The 25,157-nt window shown below is 38.2% G+C and overlaps 1 protein-coding gene across 2 annotated transcripts in view; it reads left to right on the forward strand.

Moving 5' to 3' along the window:
• Positions 1–24,827, forward strand: part of wipi2 (WD repeat domain, phosphoinositide interacting 2) — a 61,656-nt gene extending 36,829 nt beyond the window's left edge. For both annotated transcript variants that reach the window (XM_020520377.2, XM_048609617.1), the window contains 7 exons: positions 375–467; positions 5,466–5,536; positions 8,930–9,037; positions 13,734–13,898; positions 14,287–14,394; positions 17,494–17,624; positions 19,710–24,827. In XM_020520377.2, coding sequence (XP_020375966.2) covers positions 375–467; positions 5,466–5,536; positions 8,930–9,037; positions 13,734–13,898; positions 14,287–14,394; positions 17,494–17,624; positions 19,710–19,828 — 795 coding nt within the window. In that variant the 3' untranslated portion in view covers positions 19,829–24,827. The remainder of the gene's footprint in view (positions 1–374; positions 468–5,465; positions 5,537–8,929; positions 9,038–13,733; positions 13,899–14,286; positions 14,395–17,493; positions 17,625–19,709) is intronic.
• Positions 24,828–25,157: the final 330 nt, after the last annotated feature.

Genomic DNA, 25,157 nt, shown 5'->3' on the forward strand with positions numbered 1-25,157 from the left:
AACGATTCTTTGTGCACGGTATTCTTTTACGTACATTGCATAATTTTTTTATAGAAAGTTTTAATGGAATATTTTTTAAATGTGAGGCTTTCAGATATCTGCTATATAACTTTGACATCCCAATACAAGAGTCATGAAAATGAGGTGAAGGCCTTTGAGTGAAGTGAATGCTTGATATTGATTGTAACAGCGTATGTAATTGCATTTTAGCTTGCTGAGATTCTGAATTATTCACTGTCTTGTTTGTAAAATCATATTTCACCCTGGGCTGTTGTTAATATACATATAAGAAATATTAGGATTATTTTTTGAACCTTTTTGTTTAGTAAATGGAATGTTCATGAAAGAATTTATTTCTTCTGTTTCTTTTAAAGAGAGCTGCTAATATGATCCCAGCTCATGACAGTCCACTTGCTGCTCTGGCATTTGATGCAAGTGGTATGAAACTCGCGACAGCCTCTGAAAAGGTAACCCATTTGAAGTAGATGTACGTTTCGAATATTAGCTTTAATCAATAGCATTTTTACGCTAACAGTTGGAGACAGAGAAATAAGTTATGCCTTGATGGGCTAAACATTTTACAACAGTATCTTTGTATTTGTACAGAAACCTCCATTCTGTGGTGTTATCCAGGAAGGATTACCAACTCAATATAGCAGATCTATATAAGGAATGTTAGGATAGATAATAAAACACAGCCAAAGTGGTAGCTTTTGTGAACATGAATAACTAAAGAAGTAGGAGGAGAAGATAGTCTGTTCCTCAAGCATACACCTTTTGTTGAATAAGATGGCTGATTCTCCACCTCTGATGCACTTGCCCAAACTATTCCCATATCCCTTGTTCCTATCCATTAGTAGGCAAAAATTGGTTGATCCCATTCTTGGAAAATATTCAACAACTCACTATCCACAGCTCTGTGGGAGAGAATTCCAAAGATTCACTGTCCTATAACAAACTTCATCTTATTTTGACCCTATATGACTAAAATCCTTGTTCTGAGACTATGGCTTATAGTTCTTGACTCCCATAACAGGTAAAACGTCTCATTTACGCTGCTTTAGAATTTTATAAGATTGTAAGAAAAAGGGGCAAGCATAAACTGTGCAGCACCTCATACCTGTTTTGCCATTCAATGTGAACATGACAGTATACTAGTGGTCAACTAATGGTATGGCTGGCAAAGATGGAGCTGTAAAAATTTCGGATGTGATAGAATTGGAGGAGCATGGAGATTCTGGAAAGTTGAGGGGATGAGTACAAACAAAAGGTCGCGAGAGAAAATTTTTGTCCTTTTCTCTGCCTGGAAAAAGTACCTCTAATTTTAAAACCATGCCCCTGAGTTTTGGGCTGACCCACAAGAGAAAACATCCTTTCATCATCCACCTTGTCAAGAGTTTCATGATCCAGTAGACTTCAGTCAAGTCACCTTTTATTAAACTCGATTGGAAGCAAGCTCAGCATATCCAATTTATCCTCAAGACAACCCTTGTATTCCAGGTATTGACCTTGTAACCTTCCTCTAAACCACCTCCACTGTATTTATATCCTTTAACTAAGGATACCAAAACTGCAGAGTTGTTGTGTTTTCACCAATGCCCTGTATAACTGAAGTGTCATGTCCTTTCTTTTATGCTCGGTTCCTCTGTAATAAAGGACAGCATCTCATAAGCTCTTTTGATTGATTGTGCTGTACCTGCATATTAGCTTTGCTACTCATGCACTAAAACACCCAAATCTTTAGACACCTTAGAATTCTGCAGTTCTTCTATGTTTAAATAATACTCAGCTTTGATATCTTCCTGACAAAATGAACTTAACTTCTGCACATATCATGTTCTATCTGCCAGATTTTTGCCAACCCACTCAACCTATCTGTGTATATCTGCATCTTCCTTATGTTTTCAAAACATACTTTATTACCTATCTTTGTGCTGTCGGTGACCATCATGCCTTTTCTGACCTGAGATGAGAGGAGCAATCACACGACACGAGGTTTGGACTATACCTGGTGTTGTGTGACGACTGACCTTGTTCACCCCAGTCCAACACTGGCACCTTCATGTCAATCCTCTCATCTAAGTCATTGATGTAAATTGGGCCTAGCACAGAATCCAATGGGACTCCATACTGTAGCTGACAATCTGTGATGGAAACCCAATTTAGTCATACTTTGGCTGGCTGGTTGGCAGAAAGCCATCAATCTTTTGTCTGTGCTACTATGTTACTTCTATAGCATGAACTTCTAGTTTCTGTCATAAGCTTTGATGTGACACCTTATGCCTTCTGAAAATCCAAGTTTAGTATCTTATAGGATCCTCTTTTATCCACAGCACTGGTTACTCCTTCAAAGAACACCAAATAATTGGTTAAATATCATTTCCCTCTCTCAAAACCATGCTCATTGTTCCTGATGACTTCAAATTTTTCCCAAGTGTGCAACTATACTTTTCTTTAATGGTTTTGACATCTTCCCTTTGACACGTCAAGCTAACCGGCTGATCGTTTCCTCTCTTCTTGAATAGAGAACTGAATATTGAGTATTTACTACTTCCAGTTGATGGAACCTTTTCTAAATCTAGGGAATTTTGGAAAATTAACACCAACACATCATCTGCCTCATTAACCACCTCTTCTGAGACTGGGATGGAGTTGGAGTTGTCAGCCTGCATCTCCTTTGGTTTGCTTGGTGCTACTTTCATAGTGATTATAATCTTGCTAATTTACTTTTTCCTTGCCTCCACCTGATTTTACAGCTATTACTGGAATGTTTTTTGTATCCTCTGTGGTGAAGACAGAAGCAAAATAGTGTTCCTTTGATCTGCAAGTTATTATTAACTCCTCATTCTCACTCTCTTGGGTACCGGTGCTCCTTTTACTTAATATTTTCCTGTTTAAATACCTGTGGAAACTCTTTATATCCATTTTGTATTCCTAGCCAGCACCCTGTCATATTCTAATTTTCTTTTGCTGATTTAATGTCTGACCTTTCACTTATGCTTGCATAGTTATGTGCTTTTTTCTTGTGTTTGATGCTTCCCTTAACCTCAGTTAACTACAAAAGATGTGTTCTCTTGAGAATTTTTCTTTACTGTTGAAGTATTCCACTTTGAGTATTCTGAAACAACCTCTTAAATGTCTGCCACTCGCCTCTCTTTATCTTCCCCCTAACCTATTATGCCCATTCATTTCAACTTCCGTGCCCACATAGCTGCCCTTATTTAAATCTAAAATGCTAGTCTTAGATGGAATCTTCTTCCTTGCAAAACGGATGTGTAATTCAATGTTGCTGGGTTGCTGCTACCCAAGGGCCCCTTAACCTTGAGGTCATTCATTAATCCTGTCACATTGTTCAACACCAAGTCTAATATAACTTGCTCTGTGGTCAGTTCCAAAATGTGTAGCTCTACGAAATGATCTCAAAAACATTCTATGAACTTGTCTTCCACTTACTACTGCCAATTTGATTTTTTTTTCCCAGTTTAATTATGTATATTAAAATCATCTGTGATTATTGCTGTTGCTGAATCACAAGTACTCAATCTTGTTGGATACTTTGTCCCATATTATGGTTACTGTAAGGGGGCCTGCAAAACTATTCTGTCAGTGACTACTTTATGTTCCTCGTCTCCACCCAAACAGATTCCAAATCCTGATCTTCAGAACCATGGTCTTTAACTATCTTTAACTATTGCACAAGTGCCATCCTTGATTACTCTACTATCCCTCTATATCTACCTACCTTCCTATTTTGCTTGATTGCCATATACCCCTCAATATTCCGGAGACAGTGCTTGTCAACCTAAAGCCAAGACTGTGAAATGGTCAGCAGATCACATTTATTTACATAACTGTGGCTATCAATTTTTTTTTAACTTTGTATGTGAATGCACGTAACATTCAAAGTCTTTTATTATTGTATTTTTGTTATCTTTGTAACATCTAGTCTTGATTCTTGGTGTACTCCTAGGTTTTTTTTTATTCTGCTGTTTCCTACCAGTGTCTGACTGTCATTTCCCATATTATTTTTCTCTCTTATATTGTCTCTGCACTGTGATCTATGACTTCTTTCCACATTTGGTTCTGTTAAAATATGACCATTGACAAATGCTTCTGCCCTATTCGCTGTATCTTGCACTCTTGTCAGTGTGATGTGCATGTGATGGTCCAGTATTCTGTTTAAAAAATCTTGACTTAAAACAACTTCATTCTCCAAGTGTTTGAAATAATTCCGTTTTAAGAAATATCTGTTGCATCCTGGATCGAGACTATTAAAAGCCATCAGTGTAAAATAATGGCAGTTACAGTAGAGGAGGAAGCTACCTCACCCATTTGATCCATTCTTTGTGCTTGTTATTTCTAAAAATATTCCTTGGAGTTTGGGCAGAGATGCTGTGGAGTATCTATTATCCATCCTGCTGTCAATTTCTTTAATGTAGCAATTGTTTTACAAGTGTGAGATTTTTTTAGACCTTGAAGAACATTAAAAGCTAACCATATTTCATAAGTCTAGAGTTTTGTGTTGGCCCTGGGGAAGCTGGCCAGTTCTCTTTCCTATGTACATTGCTCAGCCAGTTGGACTTTTATGATAGCCATTAGCTTTACTGGATTTATTTATTCATTGCATGACCAGCCATGATGTGATTATGAGCTTGCAGCTGCTGTCCTGCTAGTTCAGTATTGTAGTCACAACAGTACCATAAGAACTACTGTAACCCTACTTCTCTAGTTGTTACCCCTGTGCTTTTATATTATTTCTTTACAAATACTAACATATAAGATCTGCCGGAAAATTTGAAGTAAGGGTCTAGATGTCAGGTGGGTTAGCCATTTGTGGATTGTGGTCTGCTGCTACAGGGCATTTGGGAATGGCCAATTATTTCTGGCCTACTGCAGTGGTTTCTGTCCCTATGAAAAATGTCTTGTCTGTGGAAACTTCACTAATAGCTAGAACTTGACACCACAGAATGAAGGAGCAGAATTGGGCCATTCAGTCCGTCAAGTTTGCTCTGCATTCAATCGTGGCTATATGTTTCTCAGCCCCATTTCCTGCCTTCTCCCTGCAACCCTTTATCGTCTTACTAATTGAGAACTTATCTCCCTCTGTCTTAAATACACTCAGTGACTTGGCCTCCTCTGTCCTCTGCAGCAATGAGTTCAACAGAGTCTCCACCCTCTGGCAAAAGAAATTCCTCTTCATCACAATGGGTTGAATATCACTCTGCTGCAAAGCACAGCGGTATCAGGCCATTACTTTACTTTATGTTCCGATTTTTGATAAAGTCTATGCTGTATGAGAGGATAGTATTTGAATTTCATTTTGTAAATGGCCCTTTTTTAGTAAATGTATTAACATAGTGCAGCGCCAGGATGTTTTCCTTGCTTAGTCAGCTTTGTTTACTATAACTTGCGTTTTCATGCTTCTTTTGCTGATTTTTGTTTCGTTTGATTTGTTGTACATGCAGGGAACAGTAATCAGAGTGTTCTCCATTCCAGAGGGACAGAAACTCTTTGAATTCCGAAGGGGAGTTAAGAGGTAAGAAAGAAGGTAAATGTAAACTTGATGGCAAGCCTGCTAGACTTGTAAAGAATAAAAACCTAATTCATCTGAGAAGTACAATAACAAAAATGTAACAAGTAGAAACGGAATAACCCATTCCGTCCTTCAAGTGTATAACACAATTGGTATTTGGTATTCAAAAATCTATCAAAGTCTGTCTTGAGTATAGTCAAAGAAATTTCGCCTCCAGAAGTGCTGCTGATGGAAAAACATTCTACCACCATCTACCCATTCAAACACCTTTTGTATGTTTCATATGTTTCATTGAGATCACTTCTTGTATTTCAACTAAGTTTTTCCAATCTCTCAACTTTGCTACTAAATAAAATGAATAACTTGACATTTCTCCACATTGTAATTCATCTGCCTCATTTTTGCTTACTCACCTAACCTATCAATATTGCTTTACAGCCATTTTGCATCCTCCTCACAGTTTACTTACCCTTCAAACTTTGTATTGTTAGAACTGCATGTATCTGTTCACGTTTGCTGTCATCAAAGCCATGGATGTAGATTGTAAATAGCACTCATCTTTGCAGTACCCTGTTAGATTAAAGCCTAGCAACGCAAAAATGTTTGTTCCTACCCTCTCCTTTCTGCCTCTTAGACAATCCTTAAATCCTGCAATATCAGTCCACTGCCCCAATTACTTGAACCTTAATTTTGTGGAATGACCTCTTGAGTGCTACTTTATTGAATGTTGTATTTGAAAATGCAAGTACACTACATGTACTCATTTCTCTTTACCTACAACCTCAAACAAAATACTCCAACTGGTTTGTTAAACATAATTTCCCTTTGATTAATCCATATTGACTCTATCCAGTCATATTATGATTTTTAAGTGTCGTGTTAACCGTGTCCTGAAAGCTAAATTCTAAACTCGTTATGACCTGATATTTGGCTAATGACTTAGTTCCGTCCTTTCTTTCCCTCCTTTCCTGAATAACAAGGCTATGTTTGCTGCTTTACAATTCACAAGGGCCATACTAAAATCTAGGGAATTTTGGACGATCAAAACCAATGCATCCTCTATCTTTGGAACTACTTTTTCTTTCTTAAAAAAAAAAAAAAACCCTGGGTGTGGGCCATGAGGAGAATTGGATTTGTTACTTTTTATTCACATGAAATTTTCCAGTGGTTTTTTTTTCCCCATTAATCTTCATTTAAGTACTGCATTTTCATTGGATCTTTGAGTTCCTTACAATATCTAGAATGTTTTTTCTTAAGTCTTCCACAGTGAATTACAAAATACATTTTAAGTCTGGGTTTTGGGTCAAAACCCTGGAATTCCCTTCTTAGAAGCACTGTGGGTCTACCAACATTACATGGACTATAGCATTCAAGACAGTTAGCATCTTCTCCAAGGGTGACAAGTGAAAAGCCAGCAATGCTTACATTCCAAGAAGGAATTAAAAATATCAGCTACAACTTAGGCTCCAAACTAATTCTTTTTTGCCAATTGTAACAATTATCACAACTTGACAAACTTTTTAAACTTTATTTTTATTTAATTCAAATCTCACTGTGGTGCGATTTTACCCCATGTCCCCAGAGCATAATTCTGGAACTCTGTAGCCTTACCAGTATTCTTCTGTGTTCCATTAGCCATGGAGATTCATTACAACAATTTGTAGGTAAGAGGCTTACTGAAGGAGAGAAATCAATGGCCTTTTGTTAAAGGAATGGAACTGATTATGGTACAAGAAATTGTGACCTGATTTGTTCCATATTTAGGGTTATTATGGTTTCTATTTCAAGTAATTCAGAATCTGAAAGCAATGTGAAATTTGCAAATGATACTACATCTGAGGAAGTTTGTATTAACAGTCTGAGAGTTAAAACATGTAAATGAGGAGGATAATATCAGATTAAATTTTGTGTTGGCAACATGTAAAATATTGTGCGTAAGGAAAATGGGATGATACACTTCATGAATGGTATTGAATATCTAAGGAAGAAGGCGAAAGACTTCTGAATCTTAATAGATGAGTACCATCTATAAGCAAACCATTCAAAGCAGTCAATAGAATAGGCCGAGGAGTGGCAGATGCATTTTAATGTAGATAAATGTGATGTTGCATCTTGGTAAAGCAAACCATGGCAAGATTTGTAAAGTTAATGGTAGAGCTGTGGGGTGTGTTGCCGAACATAGAGACCCGCATGTGCATTGTTCCCTGAAAATGGAGCCGCATGTAGACAGGGTGGTGAAGAAAGCATTTGGCATCCTTGCCTTCATTGGCCAGAACATTGAATATAGGAGTTGGGACATCATATTGTGGCTGTACAGGATGTTGGTGAGGCCACTTTTAGAATACTGCAAACAGTTCTGGTTGTCCTTCCATAGGAAAAATGTTGTTAAGCTTGAGAGGGTGCAGAAAAAATTTACGAGCATGTTTCCGGGCCTGGAGGGTTTGAACTATAGGGAGAGGCTGAATAGGCTGGGGCTTTTTCCCTTGGAGTGTTGGAGGCGGAGGGGTGACCTTATCATGGTTTATAAAATTGAGGGGCATAAAGGTGAATAGCCAAGGTCTTTTCCCAGGGTAGGGGTATCAAAACTAGAGGGCGTTGGTTTACGGTGGGAGGGGAAAGATTTTAAAAAGGACCTCGGGCAATTTTTCATGTAGAGGGTGGTGTGTGCTTGGAACGAACTGCCAGAACAAGTGGTAGAGGTGGGTATAATTACAACATTTAAAAGGCATCTGGATAGATATATGAATAGGAAGGGTTTACACGGATATAGACGAAATGCTGGCAAATGGGACTAGGCTAGATTGGGTTGTCTGGTCAACGCAGACAAGTTGGTCCAAAGGGTCTGTTCCCATGATGCCATGACTGGAACAGTGAAGTATAAACCTGAAAAAGCTTTATGATTGAAGTATACAGTGCTCTGGTTTCAACATCTTGAATGTTTTGTCCGGTTCTGGTCTTTGACCTCAGAGGCCAATTTCTAGTGCTGGAGGAATGTAAGAATCTTCCATGAGAGGATGAGCCATGAGGAAAAATTGAAGAAATTTGTGCTTTTTGGTCGAGAGGGTATCCTATATAAAGGTCTTCAAGATATAGTAATAAAAGTGGAAAAGGTAAACCTCAAATATTACATTAAGTTAAATGAAGGGACGAAGAGACAGGTTCAAGCTGGTTGAAATTATATTCGACTGCTTTTGGGGTTTGCATTAGTCACTTAAAGTTGACACTAACATAAAATGGAGTTTGACATTTCCTGGCGTTTTCTGCAGGAAGGTAGCATATGGAGAATTTTGTTTTTAAAATGCTAGGTATTTTTGTCATAAGTTTGACATGAATTTCAAGTTTTTAGTTTGGTAAGCAGGTTTTTACTTGCTCAGTGACAAATTTCTTATCATTTAGGTGCGTCAGTATTTGTTCATTAGCATTCAGTATGGATGGAATGTTCCTGTCTGCATCCAGTAACACAGAAACAGTTCACATCTTCAAACTGGAGACACAAAAAGAGAAGTAAGTAATCACTGAAATAATTGTCAGTGTTGAATGACCGGCCTCATGAATGAAAGATTCTCGATTAAATCCCGCCAGAACAGCACTTTTGTTTATCACAATGACTTTTAAACACTCACCAAAAAATGCTGTACAATGTGTCATGATTTTACATTGCAGCTCTCTCCCTCATTCTCTTTCCCCTTCCCGCTCCCCATTCACTGTCTTTCTGTTTCCGTTTTCTTTCTCCCCCTGTCCATTTCACGTTCTCTCTCCTAACTTCCCTCACTCAAACATGAACTAGAAATGGCAGTTGGCCGTTCAGCCCTTCAAGACCATTTATCTGTTCAGTTAGATCATGGCTGATCAGTTTTTGTTTTGAATTTCATATTCTCACCTACCTCCAATAATTTATGATTCATGTTGCAAACAAGAATCTGTCAATCTTTGCATTAAAAATGTTCATTGATGCCATCTCCACTTCTGAGACAGAGTTCGAGTGTCTCAACTCTGAGAGAAAACAGTTCTCCTTATCTGTCTGATAAGGTCAGTTGTTAAAAAGTGCCCTTTGATTTTGGACTGACCCACAAAAAAAACATTTTCTATGTCCACCTGGTCAAGACCATTCAAGATCTTTTATACTCCTTGTGTCTTCAAAACACATATGACTACATATCTTTGTGTCATTCGCAAATCTGGGTACCATGCCTTTTGACACCCTCCTCTAAGTCATCCATTATAGATTGTAAAAAAGCTGAGGCCAGCACAGACCTGTGTGTGACTCCACTTGTCACATCCTGCCCATCAAAACAATACCTGATTATGCATACTGTTTTCTACCAGCTAGTCAATCTTTCATATATTTGAGCTACACCATGAGCTCCTATTTTGCACAATAACCTTTGATGTGGCACTTCATCAAATGCCTTTTGGAAATTCAAGTACAGTATGCCTACAGCATCCCCTTTAACCCTAGTACATGTTACTCCTTCAAAGAACTCCGATAAATTGGTCAAACGTGATTTCCTTTTCACTAAAACATGGTGACACTTCCTAGTTCCTTGGGTTTTTGAAGTGCTCAGCAATAACTAACTTGACAGTTGGTAGAGATGCCTTCCCCACAACAGTCAAGCTAACAAGCCTGAAGTGTCTTGTTTTCTGCTACCCTCCATAATTGAATAAACAGGTTTCATCCAGCTGGAAAATAGCAAAAAACCTTTCAAGGATCTCTCAAATTTTGGAAAATTAACACAAATGCTTCTCCATATCTCATTAGCTGTTTCTTTTAAGACCCTAAAATGAAGTCTGTCATGACTTGGAGACTTGTTAGCTTGTAGCCCATCAGTTTCCTCCGTACACTTTCCATGGTGGTTGTAATTCCACCAAGTTCCAGTCTCCCTTCCACCTTCTGATTTACAACTATTACTGGAATGTTTTTGGTATCCTCTAGTGAAGTTAGAAGCAAAATATGAATTGATTTCATCCTTTTTCCCTATTATTTACTATTAACTCTCCATTTTCATAGCAGACCAAGAGACTTTTTACTTGCACTTTTCGTTTTTAAATATCTGTATAAACTCTTGCTATGTGATTTTTACATTTCTAGCTGGCTTCCTCTCCTACTGTTACTCTGATTTAATCTATTAGTCTATTCATACATTATAATCTGTTTTTCTGATCTGCCGCTCATCTTTGTGCAATTATTTTTTTTCCCCTTAAGTTCGATGCTCTCAACTTCTTTAGTTAACCACTGCCTGGTGGCTTTTTCCCCATGAAATTTATTTGTTGTTTGACTGTAATCATTTGAGTGTTGTGAAATATCCCTTAAATGCCTAGCACTGCTTCTCTTTTCATCTGTTTCTTAGCCTAGTAAGCCAATTTATTTCAGCTATCTTAGCTTTCATGGTCTTATTTAAGTTTTAAAATAACTGTTATCCCACCTCCTGAGTCACTAGCAAGTACACACTGAGGAGGGACTGTTCACATGTTCTCAGTGCAGGAAGGGGTTGAAAAGAAGGCTATAGGTTCTTGGGTTTATAAATAGAGGCATAGAGTGTAAAAGCAAGGAAATGATGCTATACCTCCTACAAATCATTGGTCAGACCACATTTGGACTATTGTGTTCCGTTCTGAACTTCTTATTTAAGGAAGCAAGTTAAAGCAAAGGAGATTTACTAGATGATGCCGGGAATGAGAGATTTAAGAAAAAATAAAAAATTGAGAAATTGAGTGAATCCTTCTTAGAGATGTACAGCACAGAAGCAACTCATTTGATCCAACTCGTCCATGCTGACCAGATATCCCAAAATAATCTAGTCCCGTTTGCCAGCATTTGGCCCATATCCCATATTGGCAGACGGTGACTCAGTGGTTAGCACTGCTGCCTCACAGCGCCAGGGACCCGGGTTCGATTCCACCGTCGGGCAATTGTCTGTGTGGAGTTTGCACATTCTCCCCATGTCTGCGTGGGTTTCCTCCGGGTGCTCCGGTTTCCTCCCACAGTCCAAGATGTGCAGGCTAGGTGGATTGTCCATGCTAAATTGCCCGTAGTGTTCAGGGATGTGTAGATTAGGTGGGTTATCGGGGGATGGGTCTGGGTGGGATGCTGCAAGGGTCGGTGTGGATTTGTTGGGCTGAAGGGCCTGTTTCCACACTGTTGGGATTCTATGACGATCTGTGAGATCCTTCCTAAACCCTTCCTATTCATATTGTAAATATTTTAAATATTGTAATTGTACCAGCCTCCACCACATCTTCTGGCAGTTCATTCCATACACTCACCACCCTCTGTGTGATAAAGTTGCCCCTTACATCCTTTTATAATCTTTCCCCTCTCACCTTAAACCTATGCCCTGTAGTTTTGGACCCACTACCCTGGGGAAAAGACCTTGACCATTCACTCTACCCATGCCCCTCATTTTATAATGTCACCCTTCAGTTTCTGACACTCCAGGGAAAATAGCCCCATCTTATTCTTGGAGCAGAAATAGTTGAGGTGACTTTATTAAACTGTTCAAAATTATGAACAATTTTGACAGGGTAAAGAAGGATATTCTGTTTCCACGAGTTTGTAGTAATCAGTAATTAGGCGTCACAATTTCAGGATTGTTAGCAAAAGAGCAAGGAATGAAATGAAGAGAAACTTCTTTACTGAGAGGTTAGGATTTGGAATATGCTGCCTGGGAGAGTGGTGGAAATGGTTTCCATACAAGGCTTCAAAAGAGAGCTGGAAATATATTTGATGAATTTAGAGGGACTAGCTGGGTAACTGTTTTGGGAGCCAGTACAGACACAATTGATTGAATTGCCTCCTTCAGTACTGTAAGATTCTATGATTCTAAAATACTGGGCTTAAACTCATTCTTTTCCCTTTCAAACTGCATGCAAAATTTAGTGATTGCGATTGCTGTTATCTGAGTGCTTTTACTCTGAGCTTATTATTCAATTTCCACATTTTACAATACCAGCTCTAGTATAACCTGTTCCCTGGCTGGTTCCAGAATATGCTGCTGTAAGAAACTATCTTAAAGCATCTATGACCTCATCAAGACAAGCATTGCCAATCTGATTTTATTTTTTATGTAGATTAAAACCACCCATGGTTATTTCTATCTCTTTATGATAAGCACTCAAATTTTAAAAAATATATCTCATTCTACATTGTGTTCAATTTAAAGGGGTGCTGTAGTCCACTGCTAAGAGGGACTACTTTCCCCAAATATTCCTTAAGTCCACATAAACTGATGCTACATCCTGATCTCCTAGCTGTTGCACCAATGTCACCCTTGATCAGTAGTGCTACCCCTCCATGTTTTCCAAGTATCCTAATCTTCTTTAATTTTATATGCCCTCTAGTCCGGACCCTAGTCGTCATGACTCGTGTCTTCCTTATGGCTGTCAGGTTATATTTATTTACTTCAGTTTGTTTACTTAATTATGAATGTTTTGCACATTCGTTTGCAGATTTTTTTGTTTTATCATTTTGTTAGCTTTTGTTAACATTTAGAATTCACTGTTGGTGTACCTTTGGGTTCATGCTCTGTCCCTTACGGTCATTCTCTGACCTTCATTTTCCATATTACTATTTTGCTCTTCTGCCTTGACTCCAACCCTTTTCTTTTCTGCAACTACCTGAGCTTAATCCCTAATTTTTAGGGTTTAAAGCCTTCTCTACTTCCCTAGTTAAACAATTGCTAGAATATCGGTTAAGGCATAATTCAGGTAGAGACTATGCTGTCCTTGTCTCCAATTGCCGCCTCTCAAAATTCAGGGTTTTTCACCAGTTGTGGGACAGGCTCTTGAGACTGAATGGTTTGGTTTGTCCCTGTTTGTGTGTGTGTGTGTGTGCGCCTTTTATTGTATACCTTTCAGCAACTGTCTTAGTTGCTCTGGGAGCATTCAACTGTGCAATTCAGGCAATAAATAATAGGGAATAAAAACTGAAAGAACTACGGATGGTGTAAATCAGAAACAAAAACAGAAGTTGCTGGAAAAGCTCAGCAGGTCTGGCAGCATCTGTGAAGAAAAAAGCAGAATTAATGTTTCGGGTCCAGTGACCCTTCGTCAGAACGTTAACTCTGATTTTTTTCTTCACGGATTGTGCCAGACCTGTTGAGCTTTTCCAGCAACTTCTGTTTTTGTTGTGAATAAATAACAGGGTGCTCGGTTGAGGAAGAGATTGGTTATGTAATATTTCTGAACACCTCTCCCTGTTTAGACCACAGGAGGAGCCAACCACGTGGACTGGTTATTTTGGGAAGGTGCTCATGGCTTCCACTAGTTACCTGCCTTCCCAGGTCACTGAGATGTTCAATCAAGGCAGGGCATTTGCAACAGTCCGGCTGCCATTCTCAGGGCATAGAAATATTTGTGCATTGGCAACGTAAGTATAACATTTTGCTAAAGATTAGACATATTATCCAGTTTTGGATTTTATGAAAATTAATGCATAAACTTTATAGACTGTCAAACTAAGCCTGTCATTTTCTGTGAGTTTTTAGTGATAAAATGCATTGAGTATTCAGTAAGTTTTGACTATTCAGTTTTATAGTCTGATTGAGAAGTTGTCATTTCTGGTGTAGTGTAATTGGTTAGTCTGAAAGAAGTAAAATATGGAAAAGAATTGAGAAAAAGAAATCTGAAAGGAAGGAATGTGACATTAGGAAATAATTGGAAAAGTCAGGAATAGGAGGATGAATATGGAAAGATGAAGTAAGTGCAGGGTAGCAGTAGTTCCTACTATCTTAATTTGGTATTTGACATTTCTCCAGAATACAGAAGATTCCTCGGCTATTGGTAGCAGCGGCAGATGGTTATCTCTACATGTATAACTTGGACCCACAAGAAGGGGGCGAGTGCACACTAATGAAACAGCACAAGTAAGCAACACGACTGTGGCCTGCTGGAAGTACGTTCCAGAAGTTGCTGTGTGAAATGATTATTTGCACCACACCTGTAAGATGATGCCTGTTAATTGAGATTTTGTCTTGGTAATAATGACATGTCAGCTACACCCATTGTTTCTCCATTTAAACTGATGGCAAGTTCTGAAGTCTATACATGTGCAGAATGACCAGTCGCAGCTGTCAGTGATTCTGTGCTTCTCCAGAGAGTGCACTGTTGAGACACCCCAGACTGGAATCAATGGGCAGTTCATGCATTGACAAGAACATGTACTACAATATTAAGTGTTGCTGTAAAAACCCTTAAAGCTGTAACTTATTAGAAGAGATCAAACTAAGTTTTTAAATGGTACACTATCCTCATTGTTCCTGCTGAACAACCTAACCAGGTCTGAAAAGCTAATTCACATTTGATATTCCACAAATTTTTCTTTTTGTTTTAAATGTCATGTTTTAAATTTTGCAATAGAATTTATGTATGTAGTTAGGTTAGCTTCTATCTTAATCCAATCATAATTTATTTTGCTGTATAACCAAGGGTAAAATGGCTTTTAACCCTGGTTTGCTGTCAGTGAAAACAGTTCAATCTGATTGGCTGTTTATCCTGTTGATTTTACTATTGCTGTATGCCTTGAAATTGCTAGAATTAAACTGACATTGGGAAAGGAGAAGTCTACTTTGTGCCTGACTCTGAAATCCAGGCCACTACTTTGTTTATTTAAAAACAGAAAATGCTGGACAAATTGAGCAGCATTTGTAGAGAATAAAGCAAAGTTAACATTTCGAGTCCCATTTGACTCTGAATCATATTGAACTTAAAATGTTAACTCTGCTTCTTTATCCAGAGATGCAGTTTGTTTTGTTGAGCTTCTCCAGTATTACTTGTTTTTACTTCAAATTTACCGCATTTACCATTTTGCTTTTATTTCAATGTTTTGATTTTATTGAGAAGTAGAGGAATGTATAGAGACTCCTAATTGAAGCAAACATTTCTCAGAAAAAAAGGACAACTCTGCATTTCTGGTCAAGTATGAGTAACTTCACACATAGGACATTTCACACATAAGATGTGGAGACCAGAAAATATGTCGAAATAGAACTTTTTGATAGCAGGATGTTGCTCTTTTTTGCATCTCCCATATAACACTTATAACAAGGGCAGCATAGTGGCTCAGTGGTTAGCACTGCTGCCTCACTGCGCCAGGGACCCAGGTTCACTTCCAGCTTCTGGCACCTTTCTGTGAGGCGTTTGCCCGTTCTCCCTGTGTCTACGTGAGTTTCTGCCGGGAGCTCTGGTTTCCTCCCACAGTCCAAAAATGTGCAGGTTAGGCGGATTGGCCATGCTAAATTGCCCGTAGTGTCCAGGGGTATGTAGGTTAGGTGGTTAGCCATGGGAAATGCAGGATTGTAAGGATAGGGTAGGGGGGTGAGCCCGGGTGGGATGTTCTTCGGAGAGTCAGTGTGGACTTGTTGGGTCGAATGGCCTATTTGCACACTCTAGGGATTCTTAAAAAACACAACTGATGCAACAACTTGCTGTATGTCAAGTATATTTGAATAGCTATATAAGAATTACAACCTTAACAATGAGACCAAAGAAGAAAAAAAATCAATAATGCATAATTGGGAAGTCTTTTTTTGAAATTTGATTTGATGTAATTTATTAGGTTCCGAATATTCCTCTTAATCTTTTGTCTGCATTTTTCCACATGTTGTATTTGGAAATTTTGTGTTTAGAACTTATTGGCGATTTTGCACTAGAAACGGTTTCAATTGGGTTGAGAAGTAAAATCAAACTCTTTTGTACAAGGATTAAAATGCTAAGAATTGAGAGGAAATAACACATTAGTTCACAGAATACATGCCTTGTTCTATTAAAATATCTCATCTCTTTCATAGTAATCGATCTACATGCTGTTGATGGTGCTTATTTGTTTGTTGGGTTGTGGTTTAATACTCAAACCCCTTCCCCTTCCCCCTAGCGAACAAAGGCTTTTTCTGCTCCCCCACCGCACCTCCGCCCCCCCCGCCAAGTGTTCTTAAGCAAATATTTTGGAGCATGTGAACTATATTATTGGGAATACATTGTGTGGCTCTTTGTCAACAATAATTGGATATAGAGAAATATAGGTGGAACCTTGGATAAATACTACTAAGTCACTTGGATATTTGTATGCGTTGCTCATCGTTCAAAACACTTAATTTGCTTCACTTAAACATGAGTAAATTTTCATCTTCACTGCTTGGGAAAATGGGGTGTTTACTCTTTATGAAAGTTACTTCACCTCCATTACGTTGGTTTAATGGGGATGAATGTCAGGCAGGTTCTGTAAATGTTGGATAGTCCTCTCTCACAATTACTGACTGCAAGATGCAATCTGAAATCCAATCCTAATATGCACAATGTTTTGATGTGCTGTTGACTGTCTCAGAAGATGGAACTGTTCTCCTTGGATTTTTATTTGCTTATAGCCATTGAGGAAATCCTCTCGGTTAGTAATTGTAGTCCATACTACCATATCATTTATGCCAGTCAACTTGTTGCCGAATTTGAGTGTGTATTACAAGTCTAGAACTGACCATCTTATAAATAGAGGCCTGCTCCCGAGTTTGGCCCTAATGAAAATTGGGAGATGGTTCGTCATTGCATTTATATTTCCTTACTTAAAAGTCAAGGAAACAATTTAATAGAATCAATGACAACAAGGTGCAGAGCTGGATGAACACAGCAGGCCAAGCAGCATCATAGGAGAATCAATGCTTTTGACCAGATTGGGTTTTATTAAGATGCACTTTTTTCACTGCCTTCTTAAAATTCGTCCTGTGCAATGCATTCCTCAGATTGTTATTACAGGAAGTTAGTTGTTTGAAAATTAACGTCTGCTTCCATACTATTGATTTATAGAACTTTATTTAAATAATGTGGTTATTGAATCTTTAATATTTTGACATTTTCTTTCAGTTCAGTGATTCAGATTAATGCTAGTACATTTCAGATGGCCATGCAGTGAAAATAATTTCATGTGACATTCTTTTAAAAGACTTGATTTCTGTGCTGTTTGTCTTTCCTTGTAGGCTAGACGGTAGTGTGGAGTCAGCCAATGAGATTCTGGAGCCTTCACCACACGACCGGCCATTAGTGTCTCAGACTTACAGTTCACCTGCTGCCAAAGTTACTTATACCCCTTCATCGCCAACACGACATGGTAAAGAGCTGGTAGTACTCTTGAACAATCATATTTGGGCTTTTTTTTTTTAATGCATTTGCAGGGAAGCCAGTTAAATACATGGAGGGAGGGATAGAACAGGATGATGATAATGACATGTAGTAGTGTGGGAGCAGTTTGGCTAGCTGTCATTTTTCTGCACTACAAATTCTGAGTTGTTCTGAAGGCACTATTTAATTAAAAATATACAGGTTTCCTTTCTTAATCCTTGCAGCTTGTAATCAGAGTAGTAATTACGGTAACGGATGGAGCACAAGAGTGGAAACAGTAAGACTAATACATGCAGTCCCCAGTTGTGAATGGGTTCTGTTCTCGAGTTCATTAGGAAGTTGATTTGTACGCAAGTCTGAACACGATGCAGGACAGTATAAAATAACTCCTTCTAAGTACAAGGAAACATTCGTATGTTGGAACTTGAAAATTAATATCAATACGCTCCTGAATTTGATTGCATTCGTAATTACAAGTCTTCATAAATTGGATGTTCTGTATATCCAAGTATTGTGATATTTTAGTGACTGCGGAATCTTCCTTTATTTTATTGATTTATTTGTGTTAATTTTCAGTTGTTCTGAAGTATTAACTACAACCATGGTAATGGTCATCAATAATTGCTTTGACATTTCAGAGCATGTTATTGGTGACTAACATCTAGATAGCTGAAAGAAATTTCATTGATTTTGATTGTGAGATTTGATTGCAGCTGGGATGTATTAGACTATAATAAATGTTTTTGATTTCTAGGGATTTTTAAGTTCTTGGGTTTTTTTTATGTATTATACATTGCATTCATTTTGACCAGACTTAGAATCGTAGAATTTTACAGTACAGAAGGAAGCCATTTGATTGGTCATCTGTACTGGCTCCCAAAAGAGGGCGTCTGTTGCTATAAATCAGTAGTGGGTTCACTTATGCAAAGAACCACAGTTTAATCATGTGCTTATTAGAAAGGTTACAATCTTTAGTGCTGATTGTATGATATGAAATTCATGGTGAAATGTTTCAAATCCACAGGGATATCAGCATTGCAGAAAGTCTGATATTAACTAGGTTAAATTCTAGTTAGAGGATAACTAAGAACTTCTTTTGCCATTCCACAGGCATTTTTTTGGAAAGAATATTTTAAATAATTAACCCCGTCCCTTAACTAGATCATGCACTACACTGTCTTTCCTAAAATCTAACCAAATCATTTACCCTGCTGTTGAATGAATTTCTTCCTGTACCCTTGATGGTATATAGGGGATGAGTGTCCAAAATATTAGATTCATTTTCCAGGTTTGTATAAACTAGTGAGACACTGGTCAGGTGTCTGGAAGTTTCAAATTTCATAGATCATAGAATCCCTACAGTCTGGAAACAGGCCCTTCGGCCCAACAAGTCCACACCGCCCCTCGGAGCATCCCACCCAGACCTATCCCCCGTCTAATCTAGGCATCCCTGAACATTACAGGCAATTTAGCATGGCCAGTCTACCTAACCTGCACATCTTTGGACTGTGGGAGGAAACCCACGCAGACACGGGGAGAATGTGCAAACTCCACGCAGTCACCCGAGGGTGGAATCGAACCCGGGTCCCTGGCACTGTGAGGCAGCAGTTTTAACCACTGAGCCACCGTGCTGCTCCTTTGCAAGCATTGCTACTTTGTTGTAACAGTGGGCTTCTGGAGCACACTGAAATTCATCGGCTCCTTCATACTGCCTGATTCAGTATCTCTTCTTGCTGAATGTGTACTAGTTGATTAATATTATGCACTCGAATATAACAGAACTTTATAAAGCTCCGTGCTGTTAGCAGGGCTCTCGGCCTATTTGGAAAAAAAATTGCCTACTATTTGCCTCCTGATGTCAGTAGGCAGTAAATTGCTGATGGAGTGGGACTGAATAGGAAAATTTTTTAGAGTTATATGAGCCAAATGCTGGCAAATGGGATTAAGTTGGTTTAAGATATCTGGTCGGTATGGATGAATTGGACCGAAGGGTCTGTTTCCGTGCTTTATAACTCTGACTGTGATAAACTGAAATGACTTGAACTTGTACTTTTATATGATCTGTTCTGTGCAGCCTATCCAGAGGACCAAGGAGCAGTGGGTGGAGTTGAACCAGATGATGATTTGAACATTGGCACACTGAGATTAGATGAAGACAATGAGACTCCTCCCTTGATTCTTAAGAGCGAGTGACTTTTGACTTGTGAACTGGCACATGTTGACAGAGTGAACACTTGCAATTAACTGTATTGTGATGCTGCTACAGACTTTTATCGTTGCAGGACAGAAAGTGAAGAAAAGTATGAAAGGAAAATTTTAAATAAAATTGTAGCTGTAGCTTAATTCTTTAATATTGGGTAAGAAATATATTGTTTTTCCCTCGGTGGCTTTTAATTCCTGTAAAGATTTTTTTCTCCCTCTGGCCAAAACAAAATGTGCTGCCTGATGCAGCCTGGAGCCTGTTCGCTTTGCATGTATACATGTGCCAAGAGTTGAGAGTTTAGAAGCCACTATAATATTGCCAGTCTTGCTGTTTTCCCACTGAATTCATCTTTAGTTACATAATGCAAATGGAAAAAAAATTGCAGTACCTTGTTGTTCCTCCATCCTGGGCAATAGGTTTCCAAAGAGTTGTAAGGTAGCAACCCCACCCAATCCAGTTTCTTAAAAACGATAAAACATTCTTTCTGGCTTCCTGTATTTGGAATTTCATGGAAGTTTGTTTGTTGAGCTGCTGAAATCAGACTCTCGTGAAGTTCTGGTCCTTAGAATTTCAGTCTTGTGGGGCAAACTGATCATATTTACAAAAAAAAACTTGCTCCAAATAGGGATGGTTCATTGTGTGTGACACTAAAAATGAATCTTAACTTTATCCTAAGGGTTTAAATATTGACTGAATATTTGTAATTTGCTCTGAAAATAAAAGCTGGTATACCATGTTTGTTGAATTATGTGGTTACAACAGTTTTTCTTTTCTAGGGAAATAATATTTAGGGCCCTACTTCTTTCCTGCCTCTTGACCACCTTGCATTTCTGCTGGCATGTCTGTAATTGCTGTATGTCAGATGGGGTGGGGTTGCTACTTTGTGCCTCAGATTGGAGAATGGTTTAGCAATCTGGTTTTGGAATTTTTTATTGTCCAAATGGACAAACTTCAGCAAGCCAGTATCCAGCCAGCACCGAAATCCACTTGTACCCTCTGGCAAAGTGTTTCAGAATTCTTGCAGTGTAGCAAATCCTACAATAATGGTTTTTCGTTCGTCAGCTGCAGCAATAAAGAAGCACATTTCAAGTGCTGGTTGTTAAAATGAGATCATTGGAAGGGACCATGGAATAGTTTTACTTTTTAGCTTTAAGTTAAAAATGTGAAGGTTTTGCTTATATTTAATTAAAGTTCAGTAGTTCAACATGATATGGAAAGTTAATTTTGCGCAAGTTGCCAAAGAGAGGTAATGGTTTGCTGGAATTTGGCCATTTCCACAACTAAATGATGCAGTAGAGACCAATTTTTTTTTTACATAGGTATGAAATGACTGGATTGAGTCCAAATTGCAATGTTCTACTTACAAACCCCCTAGTCATGATAGAGATAAATAACTCATTTATGGTTTGTTTAATCTGTGCCTAATGTTCCTCAGTGCACATCATGTTTGGGATTAGTATGACCAAAAGCTATTGAAAACCTGGGTATTAACACAAAATGCCCACTGATCATCTATCTTCTCGTATTCATAGATGCCTGTTGCTAATAAGCAATCAACCTTAAAGATTCTGCAGTGGTATTGAGGAAATTGGCTGCTACTTTGTTTAAACTCATCTGCAGCTTTTCAGGATATTATTAGCAAATTCCTTTAAGCTCCTATCTGTGACCATACTTAATAGAAGAATGCACCTGATATTCTTAACACTTATCCCATCTGCAATCCACTGTTATCCAGAGGGTCTCATTGTGCTGGTAGGTGCCTTGCATGCCCATTTTACAATATTGTAATCCAATATGTACAAGGATGTGATTGGTGATGCTAAAATATTTCACTGTTTAGATGTGTTGCTGAAATGTTGCAATTTTATTGAAGTTTGTTCAAAGATTGACAGAACAATGTGAAAAATGCTTTTCAATCATTAGTATTGCAGCAGAATTAATCCGTGCATTGCATTCTATTCCCCAGCAACTGAATATGGGATTTTTGAAGCTAACGTTTTTTGGAGGAGACTGTCTGGAAATATCCCAAAACTGCAACGATGCTTGTGTTCTTAAGTCTGTACCCACTAACTGTCATCAGCAACTTGGATTTCTAGTTGTTACGGTACACTATGATCAAACCTTGGATAGTAAAGGGAGGCCAATCTCAAATTACTTGATGCAGGGCAACAGGCCACATCCATTAGATTTTGTGCTCAGCTGTTCAGAGATAATATTTCTTGAGCAAACTAAGATTTCATATTAATGATATTGAAGGAATCCTTTAAAGCTAGGCTTCATCAACGAGTGAATAACTTAGCAGTTTGGACACCAGAATAAGCAATTTGATTGGACTGAATGAGATGCTTTCAGCTACGACTGTATCAAAGCACAGAGGTTGGCCTGTGGGAGTCAGAACTAGAGAAGGGAAACTTGAACCTGACTTTCCCACTCCTGATTGCTACCCAAAAAGCACTACTTTAATAAATGTGAGATGAGAATTGGGCTCAGCTCTGCAGTACCCTCTCTGGTTCAAAAGGACTGACAATCCACCAAAGTCCAGACTCTTGGGTAAAGAATAGCTGTTTGGATTCTATACCGGAACCTGTATTCTGAGTTTGGGACAAGTGTAGGGTGAGAGATGAACAAGCAAAAGTGTATTCTGTGAACTAACTAAATTCTACATTGAACAGAAATGTATTATATGTTTTAATCCAACTTTTGGTACTGACTTTTTCTATGTTTAGTGTAAACCGAAGTATTTTTGCTCTCTGAAAGTATGACCCCAGAATTATGGTATGCTTCTGACATGTCGTTCCAGATTAGTTCTGAAGTATATTGGTATCCCCAAAGCTTACATTTTATGTTTGCTGATGCAGTACTGTCCTTCTGATAGCAAGAGTATTTGTGGTGTAAACATTTGTTTAATAGGGTGAGGGTGTCATTATGTATTGAGTAGGTTTTTAACTATGTTGGGTTGTTGCCTATCTAGGAAATATAAATTGTGGAAGGGGATCTATCTCTCATGGGATATGTTCCTAATTTCCTTCTCATTTGACTCGAATAAAAAAATTACAGTTTTTTTTGCCAGTTTAAAAATGAATTTGGTAAAACTCTTGTAAATTGAATCATTTAGTTTGCAGCAGAGGTGAAAGACAATGAATTTGCACATTTTAGCACAGGTGGCTCTGTACTGAAGAAAGATTTCAAAAGAAAATTAAAAGCAATTAACTAGCCAAAAATGCTACTTTTTAATCCTGTCTTTTAAGATGCCTCAATACCTGATAATGGGATTGAATGTGGCAGGGTTGGGGGATGAAGTTAGGTGCTGGTGGCTGTTATGTTCCTCCTTTACCTTCACCCACTTCCCAAACAGCTTGCAGCTGTGAGATCCAACGTCCAACAGATTGACCTTGAAACTCCCTGCAACCTTGTGAAAAAATGCAACATGTACTTTGCTGTTTGAGGCTGAAGGTAGCTTCAAAGATCCTTTGATAGATTTCCTTTCTCTGGGGGTAGGTGCAGTACAATTGACCATGGTGTCCTGCAGTTAGGGAGAGGAAATATAGTCCAAGAAGGCACTTATTCCTGCTTATTATCTGTTCACTTCTACTCCGTATACGGAGAGGAAAAATAACCAAAAATATCTCAGTCCTTTACAAGCAAAAGAGTGAACATAAAGTGAGGACACTGTTAGATTTCACTGTAATCATCTCTTGATTACTTCTAAGCTTAAGAATATCAATAAAGAGTGGGTAATTGCTTATACTGCAAGCATACTGCTTTCTCCTGTTGGTGATGGAGAATAATAAAAACTCAAATATTGGGTTAGGCAATAAGGGTTAGTCAGTGAAATTCAGCTATTTACTCAAGAAAACATTTTCAATCCTGGTATTTTGGACCAGTCACCTATAAGTTGTGCTTGCTTCATAACCTGAGTAGTGAGTAGTGTTTTTTTTTGGTAAGTGTGTGCTGATAGAAATTTTCCTACCCCTGCTTTCAGATGTGTTTATTTTATAGGTTAAGTTGATATCCAAGTGCTTCCTTGAAAAATTTAAATAGTATCACTGGATTATAGTAAAGTAAGTCCTTGTTCCAGAATGAATCAATTTTATATAGTCTGTTCAAAACTGGAGTTGTGTTTTCCAATTGCTCTGTCAAAAATCGGTCTCTGTCTATTCTAGTGTTGAAATCTGGCTTGTTTGATTACCTAGTTGTTTTTAAATTATTTGGCCGTAAAGCATGTTCATGGCTCATCATCATCTAATGTACACACAGTATAACAACTCACGGAGTGATCCTCCTATAAAGAAGTTATTACAAATGAGTAATGCAAGGATTTCACTTTGATTTACAGTACATAATGTCAATTTGATCACTGTTAGTCTAAAATCATTTTGCTTCTGTATATTTTACCTGCAAGTAAAATGGACCATGCCTGTAAAAATAAAGTTACACAATCTATATAATGTGGACCTCTTGTGGTGCAGTGGTAGTGACCCTACCCCTGGACCAGGAGGGTCCAGGTTCAAGTCCCATCTGCCCTGGAGGTGTATAATATCATCTCTGAACAGGTTGATTAGCAAAATAGGACTGCAGCACATAAATCTTCTCAAGGAGAATTAGAGATGGGCAGTAAATGCTGCCTTTGCCAGCCCAAATTTCATGAACAAATGAAAAGATCTATAGAATGCCAGCACTTACGCTTTACACAAGCAACCTCATAACCCTATTTTCTTTGTCTCTTTTGCTTATCTCGCTTCCTGTTGTGGTAGATTTCACATTCTTCATTGATTTATTCATGACTATCTTTTGTTTATAGCCCCTAGCTTTGGTCTCCTCTTCAACTGGAAACATCATTGACTACCCTTGCATAATGTTAAAGCCACCTATTGGGTAAGCTTCAGATGGTGCTGTTCCTGATAATCAGTTCAGCATTCTTTGATTTGGTAGGAATGTGATTCACAATTTGTATTCTCCTGTGAGTAATAAATTGCAATTAGTTGTTAACCTTGTGCAAGTAAAACTATGTTGGATAAGAGTCATTACTTATAGGTCTCTGCTGGAGGAAAATATTGTCTGTTAATGAACAAGAGTGAAATGAGTCTCTATTGCAAAATTTGATGCCAGCTATATTCAACAAATATCAACTGCAGACCGAACAAGTCAATTTTTATTTAAAGAAGCAAACTTCAGGTAGCTCAGCATGCAGATTCAAAAAGGATAAGTAAATTTGAATTTGTTTCCCGAGTGGTAGATGGTAGCTGCACAGGATGAAGTTGAGGAATGTAGAATGGAAAGGCTGAAGGCTAATGAAGCCTTTTAATGCCAGCATGAACT

The sequence above is a fragment of the Rhincodon typus genome, chromosome 21 (assembly GCF_021869965.1).
Source record: "Rhincodon typus isolate 14 chromosome 21, sRhiTyp1.1, whole genome shotgun sequence".
Taxonomy (NCBI): domain Eukaryota; kingdom Metazoa; phylum Chordata; class Chondrichthyes; order Orectolobiformes; family Rhincodontidae; genus Rhincodon; species Rhincodon typus.